The sequence below is a fragment of the Mercenaria mercenaria genome, chromosome 10 (assembly GCF_021730395.1).
Source record: "Mercenaria mercenaria strain notata chromosome 10, MADL_Memer_1, whole genome shotgun sequence".
NCBI lineage: Eukaryota > Metazoa > Mollusca > Bivalvia > Venerida > Veneridae > Mercenaria > Mercenaria mercenaria.
This window is the reverse complement of record NC_069370.1, coordinates 4,021,075-4,036,516: the sequence shown is the minus strand read 5'-3', so window position 1 is coordinate 4,036,516 and position 15,442 is coordinate 4,021,075. Positions and strand designations below refer to the sequence as shown.

At 35.6% G+C, this 15,442-nt stretch overlaps 1 protein-coding gene across 1 annotated transcript in view; it reads right to left on the bottom strand.

The window, feature by feature from the left end:
• LOC123559858 (uncharacterized) overlaps positions 1-14,853 on the bottom strand; it is a 30,148-nt gene extending 15,295 nt beyond the window's left edge. The window contains exons 1-7 of the mRNA XM_053516665.1: positions 14,307-14,853; positions 7,140-7,220; positions 5,782-5,835; positions 5,210-5,290; positions 2,650-2,845; positions 2,019-2,110; positions 998-1,616 (exon numbers count right to left, since the gene is read on the bottom strand). Coding sequence (XP_053372640.1) covers positions 998-1,616; positions 2,019-2,110; positions 2,650-2,845; positions 5,210-5,290; positions 5,782-5,835; positions 7,140-7,220; positions 14,307-14,652 — 1,469 coding nt within the window. The 5' untranslated portion in view covers positions 14,653-14,853. The remainder of the gene's footprint in view (positions 1-997; positions 1,617-2,018; positions 2,111-2,649; positions 2,846-5,209; positions 5,291-5,781; positions 5,836-7,139; positions 7,221-14,306) is intronic.
• Positions 14,854-15,442: the final 589 nt, after the last annotated feature.

The window sequence follows — 15,442 nt, the reverse complement described above, 5'->3', positions numbered from 1 at the left end:
CTATGGTATGGTTTATTTTAACAGTAGCCTAATCTGGGATGATGCATTTGACTTGACGAAGCACCGAATATGTTCCAGCCTTGTAAAATGTATCAGTGCCGTATACATTCGAGTTTAAGCTACTGTTATAATATATTATTTTCTCGTACAACTATTTTTTTCTGTTTTATCGAATAAAAAATGACTGAAATATTTAGCAAATCATCATGAATATTTGATACAATAGATCAGGCACATGCATGATATTTAATAGAATGATATCAAACCACATGTAAGCCGCATATTCCAATGTACATGTTATTTAGAACTAAATATACAATGCGACAGTATGTAGCAACAACAATATTCTAGCATGCAATTCTACATGACTTGAAAGCAAAACGAACACAAACTTTGTTCTGCATTCAACGCATTTCACATATGACACACTAGTTCTCGAAGATCGATGAAACTTGGCGGAAATGTAAAACACTTTACATTTAATACAGTTTCACAATGGAAATATAAAGGAACATTTCTGTACAAGTACAGTACAGTACGCTCTGGTATTGTTGCAACAGGAATTTTTGAATTAAGTAAGTTGTCTGGTTTCCCTATTTAATTCCATTTTTACTTTTATACAACAGAGATAATATATATATATATATATATATATATATATATATATATATATATATATATATATGCCAAATATTTAACCTTCGCCCGACAGACCTCACAATCAAAAATGATTCATCTTATGACCAAAGGCAAAATCATTCTATGCTGTTTGACAACTGTAACTGTTACTGCTGGCCCTAGTATTCACAGTATTCGCCAATTTTCTTTATTAGAAACTAAATGATGTACAGAGGTTCAGGCGGAGCGGTCATCTGAAAAGATCAAATCCCAACTCCTCCTCAGGGCAGAATAAAGATACAGATGATATATACAGAAAATAAATTTGTCAGTGCAGTTAGAATCTATAAATAAAAAGGTTCCATCTGATTTCTATTACACGAAATGTTCTGTGGATACTGAAGAGGAAATCGTCTTGCTGTACGTAGAAAGCTGCTGCCGCTGACTAGATACTTGTTTTTTATTTTTCAATTTGTCTGGCTTTTTCGCAAGAACAGGTTTTGATTGTTTCACACTTCCGGTTGCTCCCTTCTGGGATGACTTCCCTTTCGTTTCCGGTGGAAGTGAACTACTTTTTACAGATGATGGAGATTGTGACTGCATGTTGGATGTCGGTTGGCCCCAGGACATTGAAGACACGTCGTATTCCATTGGTTCTCTCGGTTGGGAATCAGCACATACATCAATCGGCCTTTTTCTGGTTCTCGACTGTTCGTTCAAATGGTTCAAGCTGTCCTCGTGCTCATCTAGACGACAATGGGAGGGATATTTGATATCTCTCAGACTTTCATCACTGATATTGAAAGGATTTGATGGATCTCCATCCTCGAAATAGGTTGTAGGTCCAGTTGGAGCAATGATTGTCGCGAAGAGTCGATTCCAGACCCATTCAACCATATCAGGTTTCGTGAAGTCGCATACGCCCAGAATACTAAGGATTCTCGGCATTTGTGTGTTTTTCTCGCGGATAACAGGTATCAATTTTTTACTTCTCCCAGCTGTAAAATAAGAAATATAAAGCTTTATCGACGTCAAAATTGCCTAAATTCTGTTTCGTTACGTGTGAAAACATTTAACCTCACTATTTAACAACAGAATGAATTGAATAGTTTCATTCTAATCTCACTGTACTTGTCAGATTCCTTTAATTACTCTCATTTACTAATATACTAACATTTATGATGTGCACGATATCCTGCCTCTAACACTGGTTAGAGGGATTCGTATTATGTAAAGATAGATAAAATAGATCTCGAGGGAGACACAACCGCCAAAAGGTAGCCGCAAGTATGATCAGCTAATGGTGATTACTGAAGTTTGTTATCTCATGTATTCTATTCTTCTTATTTGAGTAAATACATTATCGTTAAAGACGTAAGTTCTGGTAAAATCAAATGTACCTGGAAAAAGGGAATGTGCAAACTTTACTTGGAAGTCACAAGCTTCACTCTGCAAGAACTTCCTTGACATCAAAATCACCACACGTCTACACCTGAAACAGCACAAGAAACATTGGCAAATTAGAAACTCTAAAATATCATTAAAGATAGACCGGTTGTATCCGTTTCAATTTCGTAATTTCCTTATTTACTTGACAACTAGGTACTGTTGAAATTGTATATGGATTAACGAAGTACGTAGTAATGTTCATTTTATAACACTTCACGGTCTTAAAGGCGGATGTACATTCATATAACCAACACCCGGTATGTATGACTGCAGAAAAAAGTTTGATAAAATCGATGGGCTGCACAGAAGGTCCTCTCCTTAACACTGTATTACGGTTTTGTTAATTTAACATGCAGATATCTTAAGGTACAACATCATATTTGAGTCTCTGTGTTAAATAACATATCCTTAAAAGGTAGGCGTGAGATTAATGTGTACCATTTTAACATCGATTGTTTGAAACTGGTAATGAGGTGATACGACAGCTAAGATTAAAATGTTTCTTTGTATCGTGACACTCTGATTTCGAGATCTCATCATAAACAGTTAAAACAATTTTATTCCCTTCGAGAAAGGTTTTACCTTTTTTCGATGAGATACGCTGTAATGGTATACTCAGCAGAACCCGGTAGATCATCCCTTCCGGGTACAAAGAGTTTAAGACCTCGTTTAACCTCTAGTTCCTCAATTATTTTGTACAGGAATTTACGATCATTTTCATCCTCTGCTGTGTAGCATATGAAAGCATCATAGGCTGTTCTTTTTCCTCTCCGTTGAACTATATAACATAACATAAAGTGTTTAGTTGTATAAGAGATCCGGGCTATCTGGATTAAGCTTATAAATTACTGAACACATGCAACATGTGGCTATTTTTATATTCCTAGTAATGCCTATTGCTTTCTTAACGTAGGGATAACGCATATTTTTTTTCGTGTTACAACATTTGCAGAATCCTTAGGGATTGGTTGGTGCCCGAGCACCAGTAATGCGAGAGTACCAATGTATCCCGAAGGATTCTGCAAATCATGACAGGTAATGAAATGTGCAATACCTCTTACGCATCAAAGCAAAGATGTTCTATATCTACTTCATCATGATACTACATGTTTTTTTTTTTATACATACTACACCCAATTTTACCCGATTCTACTCTTATAACCAATTTCATCATGTAGGAATATTCCATTACCTTATGATGAAGTTTAGCCCTTTATAAGAGAACTGTCATCAGACTTTATGAATTGTACCTCTTATACAATTGAGTCTATCAGGTAACTTCCCAAACTGTAAACAGTCAAATTATGTCGCTTCATTGGCTGTCTACTTAATAAAGGTTTGACAGTAATGGCATAACAAGATTATGTAGGTGGTAGACAGACAACCCCAACAACCCCAACAATAAAAACGCATGTATGAACCATATCTTCTTTCGTTAGTTAAATGGATTTGGAGCATGATTTCAGTACCGGTCAAGGCTGTACATAGACTTTTGTTTGATTTTATATGTTGCCCCCGCAATTCACCGTTGCATGGTTCCTTTGCAAGTCCTTTATAAAGAGTGCCAGTTAATGTCATGATATCACAAGTTATATGACCAAGTTCTTGATAAATACTTGTAGAATATCTGTTCTTACAGGTAAGTGTTCTTTTAAAGGACAACAAAAAGGACAACAAATAACAAAATTGTTCAACTGCATTAAAATAAGGCAATAATGTGAACTCAAAAAGGTGCAAAAATGACAATTTTTTAGATTTCTTTCAACATATTTTTTACCTTTGAAAATTGTAAACATTTTCCTTCAGTTTTCCAACTTTTTCTAACCCTTCTTCGATATAAATAAACTTGAAGTTTGTTTAGTACATTTAAAGAGGAAGAAAACTACATGTTTTTATTATAAATTTTGGTCATCTGACAAAAATGGCAACAACGTTGGTCGCCATCTTGGATTTCTCGATCCCCACTTAGGTAAGAATTTTGTTTTAGCAGATATTTGGCAAGAGTTTGTTATATTTCTGTGACAATCCTGTGTCCATTTTGCCTTGAACAGAAATTCCATTCAAAATACTATTTTAACATAATTCCATATGTACTGCAGGTCGTGAGGGTACCTCTCATGAACAGACTAAATCAAACCTAGACTAGTATTAATTCTATGCTTCCAAATGACCTTCTTATAGAATAATCTAACCATCACAACAACAATATTGAACTGCAGGGTGGCGGCCGTTAAAGGTCAACCAATATCTGGACTAAGTGTTCCTATTTTTCATCCTTTGGGAGAAAAAGAGTCAATTCAATGTACTTTAAAATCAGAGTTGTTGCACTTGTCTTAACCTCTTATACACAGACTCACATTAAGCGAGTTTGCTCCTATTTTCCTTGGTTGCGTTCTATGCTCCCAAAGAGTCCGCTTCTAGATTTGCTAAAACGGATATAATACAAATTCTTTAAAGGTTTGGCCATAAAGCTTAAATATCTATCACTTTTACCAGGAAGTTTAAATGCTTATCAATTTGTAAATCACTTTAGATAAAAACGAAGATTTTTTCAAAACGGGTCACTGGTATTTATCTTGTCGAGATTATACGTACAAAGCCAAACATAATTTATATTTTCAATGTATTTTTCTCCAATTTTGTTTTTACCAGATGACTTGAACATGTGTAATCAAAAACTTTAATGAATTTTGATTCATGTTAATTGACCTGTACAATTGTACTACATGTGACCAACCATATTTTCCCTGCGTAACAATTATACATAACTGCACGTAATTTATTTTCATTTTACCCGCGTTTTTTTTATATTTCAATACCGAAAACTGAGGCAATTACTGAAAGCACATTTTCTGGTACGGAAACATAAGACTGAGCGCGGGGGACAGAAATCAATATTTTCAGTTCATAATTGTAAATAAGTTGTTTCGGACGGCAGGACACTTTCAGCTGGTAAACTACTTACAAAATCAGTAAGGTATCAAAAACTGATTTTAATGTTGATCTATGATTCGTTATACTCCAAAGACTGTTTCGTTACCTATGTTTTTGGTATCTAGAAATGACTATCTATCTGAACTATGTTTTAAAAATTATGATCTTTTGGACATTGTTTTGAAAGTTATGATAGGGAAATGAGTACCTGTCGGATCTTGTTCAACGTTGATCCTCTCTGTGTCCAGTTTTTGTTGTTGTTGTGCCTCATACATTAAATAGTCTCGCACTGAATTAAAAATAACACATACATACATTATTAAAAGGTGTAACAGAAGAATAATGGACTTTGGGCCTAAAAAAATCTTTGTTTACGGTAACATGCTAACAAAAATTAGGGTAGGTAGGGTTTCTTTTGGAAATTTTGTTTTATTAAGTGTGAATATTCGGAAACTATTTTTGTGTCAAAAAATGAAAACAGATGCTTTAAGAGCAGTAAGTTGATTTCTAACATCACTGACCATGTTGAAAGCATAAAAAGTGCAGTTTTTTAAAAACTTTTTGTTAAAAAGTTGGAAAAAATATTCTCCGAGGCCATGGCCAAAAATTTAGGGTAGTTCGGGATACCGGAAACAAACAATGTTATTTTTTACGCCAAATGAATATCCATGCATTAGCACAATGTAAGTGACCCAGACGACAGCAATACACATGAAACAACGTCAGAAAATCATTTCGAATCCCAAGTTAACTCCACATTGATCTAAATGGCTTTCTTACCGTCTTCTAATGTGGCAAATTTTGTCTCATCTACTCTCATCTCAGATGTTGTGACTGAAAAGAAAATCAACAGAACAGAAATATGACATGACAATGTATTTTCTTATTATTCAGATATTCTCATATTCTGTAATGAGTACAGCAACAGCCTTTACGTGCAGTGTGGCGGCTGTTTAGGGTCAACCCAAATCTGGACTCTGTGTTTTTATTATTTTTGTTCCTTTGAGAGAATGGAATCGGTTCAATGTATTTTATAAGTCGGTGCTAGGTCGTGAGAGGTGTTGCTGTCGTCTTAACATTTTGCTAGGTAGCGTTCTATGCTTCCAAAGGATACGCTAGATTTGTTAAATAAAGCTAGTAAAGATATAGGCGTATAGCTTAAAATATCTGTCAGGTGTATCAGGAAGTTTAAATAGTCGATAAATTTATTGAATTGAACATGTTTGTTAAACGAAGATAGAAATATCGACCCGTTCAAGCTAAGTCGTAAAATGTCAAACTGGATTTTACATTTTTAATGTCCTTTCTTTCATCTTGTTTTTGTCTAATGACATGAACAAATCATGGTAATTACATGTTTAATGTGATGAATATTGATTCATGTAAATTATCATGTACAATCGTAATTAAATGTATTTTATGTAAGAAACATGTATAACCATACTTTCTCAGCTTAGCAATTCGTTCCGCCTTTACTTATATTTCAGTAAACAAAACAGAGGGAATAACAGACACACAAGAGTTTTTAGGGTTTTTGTGCACGGATTACAAAAACATTTATTCTTTCGCCATTTGTACATATTTTATCTTATCTTAATCTCTGTTCATTGTACTACATACTGTTTATGTCACTAAGAATTAATTTGTACACAATACATTATTTTTATTCATGTCTTTCAATTCACTGTATATATTAGGATGACTTTTTACATTATTATGTTAGAGGACCAATGTTAGACTGGCTAAATAAAGTTATTATTATTACTATAATCTATTTTTTTGGTTAGGCGGTCGTTATATTCTCAGGAAATACTTTCACTTGTTAGTGATTTTTTTTTCGGTCGGTTATCTATAAAAACACTGTTATAAACTACGTTCGAAATCAGAAAAAGATATTAGAACTCGTGTTATGATAGCTCTAACTCAAGTAATCCTGATTTATGATTCCTTATACTTCAAAGACTATAAGCTAAAACTTTTATTTTGAAAATTTTATCTAGGAATGGCTGCCAGTTAGATCTTGCTTCGAAAATTGTGATCGAAAATTACTATTTGTTTAATCTTGTCTTGAAAATGAAGATCTAGAAATTATTGTCTGTCGGACCTTGTTTTTAAAGTAATGATCTAGAAATGACTACCTGTCGGATCTTGTTCAGTGTTGTGTCTCTCTGCGTCTAGTTTCAGTTGTTGATATGTTTCATATTCGGAACAGTCATGCACTGAAATAGAAGTAACATAATGATTTTCAGTTTTAATGTGCATTTTGCACAGATTAATACATTATCAAACAGTGTAATAGAAGAATGAAAAATCCATGCATTGGTCACAATATATGTGACGCAGACGACAGCAATATACACTGACGAGATAAAGAAACGCCTCATTCAAACTCGGTATAAAATTTTTCGTTAACCGTGATTCAAAATTAGAAAAGAACAATTCCATTCGCAAATTAGATGCCTTACAAGAATTTATGGTCAATAAGAAATCATTTCATTGTCGCATTAAGCTTAAATCTTGAATTTTAATAGCCCGGTCGGAGAAATTGCATTAGAAAAATCAGTAGCGCGTGTGGCCACCTCTGCTAGCAACCACAGCAGCAAGGCGACGCCTCATAGAGCCGCACCAGTTGCGTAACAGATACCGTGGGATTCTGGCCTACTCCTGGTGCAGCGCTGCTACCAGTTCCCGGACGTTTGCTGGCTGGGGTTGACGTTGGCGTAACCGCCGTCCGAGATAATCCCACGCGTGTTCAATCGGATTGCAGTCCGGTGAACACGCCGGCCAAGGTAAAACATTAATGTTTCTAGCCTGTAGAAAGTCCCTGGTAACGCGTGCAACGTGACGTCGCGCGTTGTCGTGCTGATAGACTAATCCTTGACGTTGACGGAATAAAGGGACAACTACATGACGTAATATCTGGTCGATGTAACGCCTGGCTGTGAGATTACCTTGGCAAACGACGAGTTGGGACTTAAACCTATGGTTGATTGCTGCCCACACCATTACTCCACCTCCACCGTAACGATTGTGCTCCAAAACGCAATTGTTTGCGTAGCGTTCATGGCGTCGTCTATAGACACGGATACGTCCGTCGGCGTTCCACAAGTTGAAACGCGACTCGTCACTGAACACTACGTTCTGCCAACGCTGGCGCAATGGTTGCGGGCCCAAATAAGACGTTGGTGACGGTGGCGTAACGTTAGAATTAGACCGCGGTAGGGCCTACGACAGGTAATTCGCGTTCTCTGAGTCGATTTCTCACTGTATGTCGACTAATTGGACGTCCACGGTTACCTACAACTATACGTGACGTAGATTGCGCCGTCACAAATCTGTCACGTAATTGACGTTGACGTATATAATTATCCTGTCGTACTGACGTTACACGCGGTCTACCTGAACGTGGTCTATCGATAGACGTTCCTGTGTCTCTAACACGTCGAATAAGACGCACAATTGTCGAACGAGAGACGTTAAAACGTCTAGCAACTTGTTCCTGCGTTCGCCCACATTCAAGCATAGCCAAAACCTGAGCCCTCTCTTCAGAATTCAGCCTCGGCATTACGAAAACTAATGTTTTTTTCAGAGAATAGCTGAAAATATGGTTGTGTGTCGTATTACACATGTACATGTGCAAAAATCGTTCAATCAAACCACATGGTTTACATGCACGGACTGCACGAGGAAATCATGACCAGGTACATGAAGTGAACAAATGGCTGAATGAAATCGCGCGAGTTTTTGTTCACTGTGTTTGTCGGTCAGAGTACATGTAGATTTACTACATTTCACAACAATTAAAAGCGTTAGGAAAAAAATAACGCCAAATTTCAATGAGGCGTTTCTTTATCTCGTCAGTATATGAATGCACGTGAAACAACTAAAGTGTGGCATTATAAATTCTGTCAAGCAAAGGTTGGAAACCTTTTGTATCAGCCTATATTCTTCATTTAAACTTCTTTTTTCCCATTAGATTAATTAGAGAAAATGTGTTTAAAAGGCAGTTCACATGCTTTTATTTAAAAAAAAATGCTGTACCAGAGCCGAAATTGAATTCTTTCGCAGATGAACATCTGGTATCTGCGTCTTATTGCTTCTATGAAAATTTTTTTTTTCTGTAACATAAAAGACGCAGTCTAATCCAAAATTTGTTTTGCCATATCAGATACTAACCATAACGGCACTGCCGCAGAGCCGCCAGAGATCTTACTCGCTTATTCCCTATATGTACACTCTTTTGATTCAACGAAAAAGAAGACGGTTCAATTTCCGTCGATAATCGTAAGTGTATTGAATGTAACTTGTGCAGTTATTAGGAATAACATCAACGACTTGAGTAGTATTAATTGGTATGTTGTTTATTCAATTTCTTTAGAATCCATATAAATCGAAGTATGTCAACACGTTAATACTCAAAATAACTGTACTCAAAATAAACGATTTCTACAGTAATTATTCTTGAAACTGTGTTCCTGTTAAGCGAATTGTAAGTGACATGTAAAATATGGTAAAATAATATCAGTTTGCAATCAGGATAAATAAAAACGCGTTAAGAAGTGTTGTTAATTCATGCACCCCAGTTATTTATATTCAAAACATGTTGACCGTTTTCAAGAACAACAGAATGGTTATTAGTAATTGTACTGGAATAGTAAAGGTAAAATTACCACCTATTAAAAACACATTTAGTCTTAGTTTCATTATGTCATAAAAGAATATCCACAATTCATGTTTATTTGTTTTAACGTCTGCTTTAGACCTTAGCATATGTTGGTGACCGAGATCATCAATATATCGGGCCTTCGCAGACGTTATTACACAAAAAGCGTGTATTATCAACATATTAGCTTCGACACAAACAAACTAGAATGATATTACCGTCATACACTGACTTTCTCGAGCCTATGGAACATGTGATTAAAGCGTTTCTTGCCAATACTTTATGTACGGATATGATTTATTTTAAGAAAAAAAAAGAGGGCGAGTATATGAAGGATTCCATCCACGTGTAGCAAATAAAATCTTGAAACGTCCATTTTATTTGAAAATTTACAGCGAAAGTCAGTTTATTGGGTTGAAACCTTGAAACCTATAATAACCGTATTCTGGATACTGCAAGAATTCATTCAGTAATGACAGTTTTCACTGAAACAGATTAATCCGCCGTTCTATTTCCGCACTACTTTTGATTATTTACGAGTATACCGACTACAAAATTTCTATGTAAAAGTTCCTGGTCCAGTTTAACAATCATTTCAATGGACATGATGAAAGAAAATATATCAAATTATACATCTTTGAAAAGCTCGGATCACAAGCATTCTACTGGTGTATAACTTTAGAAAATCGAAACACTGGCAGTTTAAAATAGCATATTCTATAGATTTTTAGCGTAAAGTAACGTTTATAATTCGGATAAAAATGATCTTTCTTTCAAATTGAAGTCATTAGAATATGAGTGTTTGTTTCTAAACTATTTTAAAAATGCCAAATCAAGAAAAAAAGATGACAGCCTCGGGAATCAAACCTGGACCGCCGCGGCAATAAAGAAGTTTTCCGGCTGTCATTACCAGTAGAGCTGTTTAATGCGTGTTAAATACAGATATTTATAATCAAGACAGTTTACTCCGAGTAAAGCGTTAGTTTAAACTATATTTCAACAAATTTGACATACATGGTATACAACAATAATTGCATGAAATTATTGGATTGGAAAACAAGTTATTTAAAACTTATCCTCCATGTAGGAAATAATTACAATTCATGAAATACCACATTGTCAGGAATCGTGGCTAGTGATAACTAAATTTTTACATGACAAATAAGGATGCTATAACATAATTGTAATGCTATTGGTTTCAATTGAATTTTGTGAAATAAAAATGAGGTGTTGCTTGAACAGATTATATACTCACGGTACTGGGAAAATCGACAGAGCAGGACCCGCCGACCTAGGTAGTAAACCTTTTTGTTGCGAGAATGAAACGCTGAACATCAACGATTAGAGATTTATTCTGCTCAAAAGAAAGCCTGCCGTTGCCATTGAGAAGATTGTTTACAGACAATGGACATGGAGTATTGGAGAAAACATTTTCACGAATTGTTTGATATTTACGACAGCGTTACAAACGCTTTTCAATTTTCATCGTAAAAAATAGTAAAAACAATTAATTCTCATGTGTTTCCGTAACATATAGTTTGTCAGTAATTAAGTTCCAAAGCATTCTTAAGAAATATAGCATTTATTTCCAGATATCTAAAAATCTTCTTTTTTGTTGTTGTCGAACGATCTGGAGGCCAGTGCCTTTAACTGTTAAATTTGAATTAAGAAATAATATATCCTAAACAGTGATTTGTAATTGAATAAAATCATTGTTTGGAGTTTAGATGCGAAGAAATTATATCACGAGGTTTTATTCATGAGCAAATCACTATTTGAATTTGAGATATATTAGTTCGATTCTAACACGTTATCGAGGAATGACGAAGATAATGATGTACGTCCTTGACGATATCCATTAAATATATGCCTGATTTATGTTGATTTCTTTCCCAGTGCGCTGCTATGCCCTCTAACGCTCTGACGTAATAGTTATTACGTCAGAAAAATGAATTGTTGACTAAACACAGTTTTCAGCATTCTTTGTTTAATAGGAAAACAAACCGGATCATGTTAGAATATCTAATATTCTATTTGAATATTTGTGTTTTTAATGAAACAGACACTGTATTTCTCATTGGTATCATTATAGTAAATTTTAATTAAGCCGATATAGGGTTGCCTTACCCAACCTGTCAGTGTGTTTCAAGACACTTGTTGGTTTTAGTCAGAGCAGAATTTCTAGTTTGTAATGTAACATGGATGCAAATGGTTTGAATGTTATACTGTTTCACAGAAGAGACTTGAACTGTTACAATGAAGTGGTTTATTGCACATCAAATGCGGGTTTCAACCTTTCTGTGCTGTCAGTGCTTTGATTGTAAAAGAGATCGGGAAATAACCATCTTACCTAACAAATAAATTTAGACTTGCTTGGGTAGCTTCCTAAGAGAAGTTGTTTTAAAATTTATTTGACGACGTCAGTTTCTGCCTTTCATCTACTAACAATTGAATTATTGCTTTGAATCTTTAAAAGAAAAGTCATCGATCCGCAAACAAGTGTTCAGTAAAAGTGAAATACACATGTAACTTGCTTATTCTATGGAAGAAATTTAAGTGACTTTGCAATTTTGAATAGTGGAGGAAGGACTTTTAACCTTACGTGTATTATTCCAGTCTTAAGCGGTCACCCGGATGGGACAACAGAGCTTCTTTAACCAGCTGGAAGGAACAACAGACCTTCAGTACCCAGCTGAATGGCTTCATCAAATGAAATAGCTCTACATCAGTTGCTGGGTTTCAAACCAACATCAACGAGCGTGAAGTGTTTTAACGTCGACACGGCAACCCCTCATTTCAGCACCAACAGTATCTTCTTCAAGTTCCGGAAAAATGATATATCTTAACATTAATATTATACGTACTGGTTAATATGTAACTGTAGGGACTGACATCCCAAGTGTGCGATAAGATAAAAAGAAATTTTAAGATAGAAGAACATTATTCCTACAATTTTAAGAAGGCTTTGAAACTAATTTACTGACAGATTTTGTTATGAAACACATGAGGATTAGTTGTGTTTACTCATATTCCATTAAAAATAGAGAGAAAAAACGTTTGTCACGTGGTACCGAAAATTTAAATTTAATTTTAAAGCTTTACATAAACGACCGTTATTTACGGATTTGTACGTGGTATATTAGTCAAGATTCAGCGTTCGATTCCCAATTCAAACATGTTATTTCTTGATGTAGCATTTTAGAAATAGTAAAAAATGAAAACCATTGCTCTAATGTTAAGCATTTGACCCAACTTCAATTTTGAAAAGCTCATGTCTCAGGGTCAAGTATACACTGCCCGTAGTTTATGTCTTCTAAATGTTAATGTTATGAATGTCCCGTATTGTCCTCCGTAGTCGTATTATTGTAATTCGTCCGGAATCGTCTTCCGTAGTCTAGTTGTTGTATTTAGTGAATTTAGTGAATTATGAATATGTACGAGTAATATGGGTTAAGACTGGACTACTGCATATGGTTTATATGGGGTTTTATTGGATGAAAAATAATGCCTAAACTCATATCTTAACACATGCAGATTCTTTTTAATCGACCGCCCACAGTCAGTTCGCACATCTCTAAGTTCAAACTTGTAGAAAACTTACTCATCGACTGTCGACAGTCACAACATCTTAACATTCCATCATATAGAGAACGTACCATTCGACCAAAACTTACCTGTCAGCAGTTAGTTAGTAAGCATATCATGAAGTTCCATTATACAGAAAACATATCAATCGACCGTTGACAGTCAGTTGGAAATTCTTACAGAAAACTTTCTAGTCAGCATTCTTTTAGCACATTTTGACATTCTATCATATAGAGGACTACCAGTCAACCGTCAGCAGTCAATTAGAACGTCATAACGAATTTACCACTCGAACGTCGGCAGACAGTCAGCACATTATAATGTTCCGTTATATAGAATTTTTTTTAGAATAAGTGGAAACTCCACAGGCCGCTCAACACGACAAAAAAGAAAATGTTGCAGGCTCGGTTTGATTGAGCCTGTTCATGGACGGTAGTGGAAATGCATGCTACCGTCCACGCCCTCTAGCCCCGGGTTGAGCAGAACTCAACATTTACACATGCTAAAAACCCAATTTAGAGACATCCGTGTGTGTGTTCATACGGCGGAGCACATGGAACCTTCAATGATACACTAGTGTGTAATTCCATGAAAAGCGGCGTATGGTCGCCAGTTAAAATAATGGCTTTGCCCTAAACGAGAAAACAATGGGCAGAACTGAACAAACTGGAATTTAGATAGGGGATCTGAGGTTATGGAGCCTGAATATCACAGGAATTACCGAAGACTTACCGATTGATCGTCGGCAGTCAGTTAGCACATTATAATGTTCCGTTATATAGAAGACTTACCTATTGACTGTCGGCAGTCAGTCAGCACATAATAATGTTTTATTCATATTAAGGACTTACCTATTTACCATTGGCAGTCAGTAAGCACATCGTGACGATCCGTTATGTAGCATTCTCATCCATTAGAGGTTCGTCAAAATCCCGAGACGAACATCCGAGGAACCACGGTAGACCTCTGGTATGCGAGAATGTTATGTAGAAGACTTACCTATTGACCGTCGGCAGTCAGTTAGCACATCATAATGTTCGTTAAATAGAAGACTTACCTATTGGCCGTCGGCAGTCAGTTAGCACATCATAACGTTCCATCATATAGAGATACATCCAGAGTTCGCCTACGTTTCCATTTTGGCCTGTCCACAGATCCAGCAACTCAGTAGTCGGGCTCCTCTGTCGCTTCATGTTCATTATATCTTGGTAGTTAAACCCGACAAGCTCCGCCAGTCCACTATAGTCATTCACAACATCGGAATCAATACCATCGTTGTTTAACACGACAAGTACTCCTTCAAGATCTAAAAATCGCGACAGTTTCCACCGTGAAGCCACCCTGAGAGCCCTTAATGGAGTGAAGTTATAGATAGGTGGCAAAATAAGTTTATCGTCATCCATGTTTTATATTAAAAATGTTCTTCGAAGCACCAATAGGTCTAATAACTATGTATCAATCCACCTAACAAAGCCATTTAATTCGCTTTTAGAATGAGAAACTAGTTTATTATGCAGGAAGTTTTAAATTTAGTTACGAACTTTTCAAATCTTATCAATATAAATGTACATTTGAGTAATGATGGGCTAGATTACGAATCGTTCAATCCAACCAATGATAAGGTAGATAGAAAAATATACCCGGATATTTATACGCGATAGGGGTCATAGCGCCTGTGATAATAACGAGGATGTCGCATTTTATTTTCAACTTTATATGAACATACCTGTAAATAAATGAAATTCTTTCTTATTTTTGGTAATTGTTATCTCAAATATTTGTCATAGGTCTGAATTATACTAAATTATTATATAAAGTATTATTGAACGGAAGCTCTTTTCATGAGCAGACATGTATACAGATATACTGGTAAATGATTTCAAAGATGATAAAAGTTTATTTGTGGCTTTGAAAAAAGTATCTTCTTTTTTGTTTGGTTCAGGATTAAATTTGACAGGGTTGCCAGTTTGTCCCTACTCCTTTCGCCCGGCTTCCAACTTTTAAGACGCCGAAATGCCAATTCAAAGGCAGTTGGGTCATGACGAAGCCAATTAAACTGACCAGCTGCTTAATATGTATGTAGCATATCTACGTCCAAGCGACTTTCAGAATGCCCCAAACTGCATAATTTATGGTGTGCCAATATATTCTCGAAAAATGTCGAAAAAAGGACATAATTTTGTAAAAATGAAA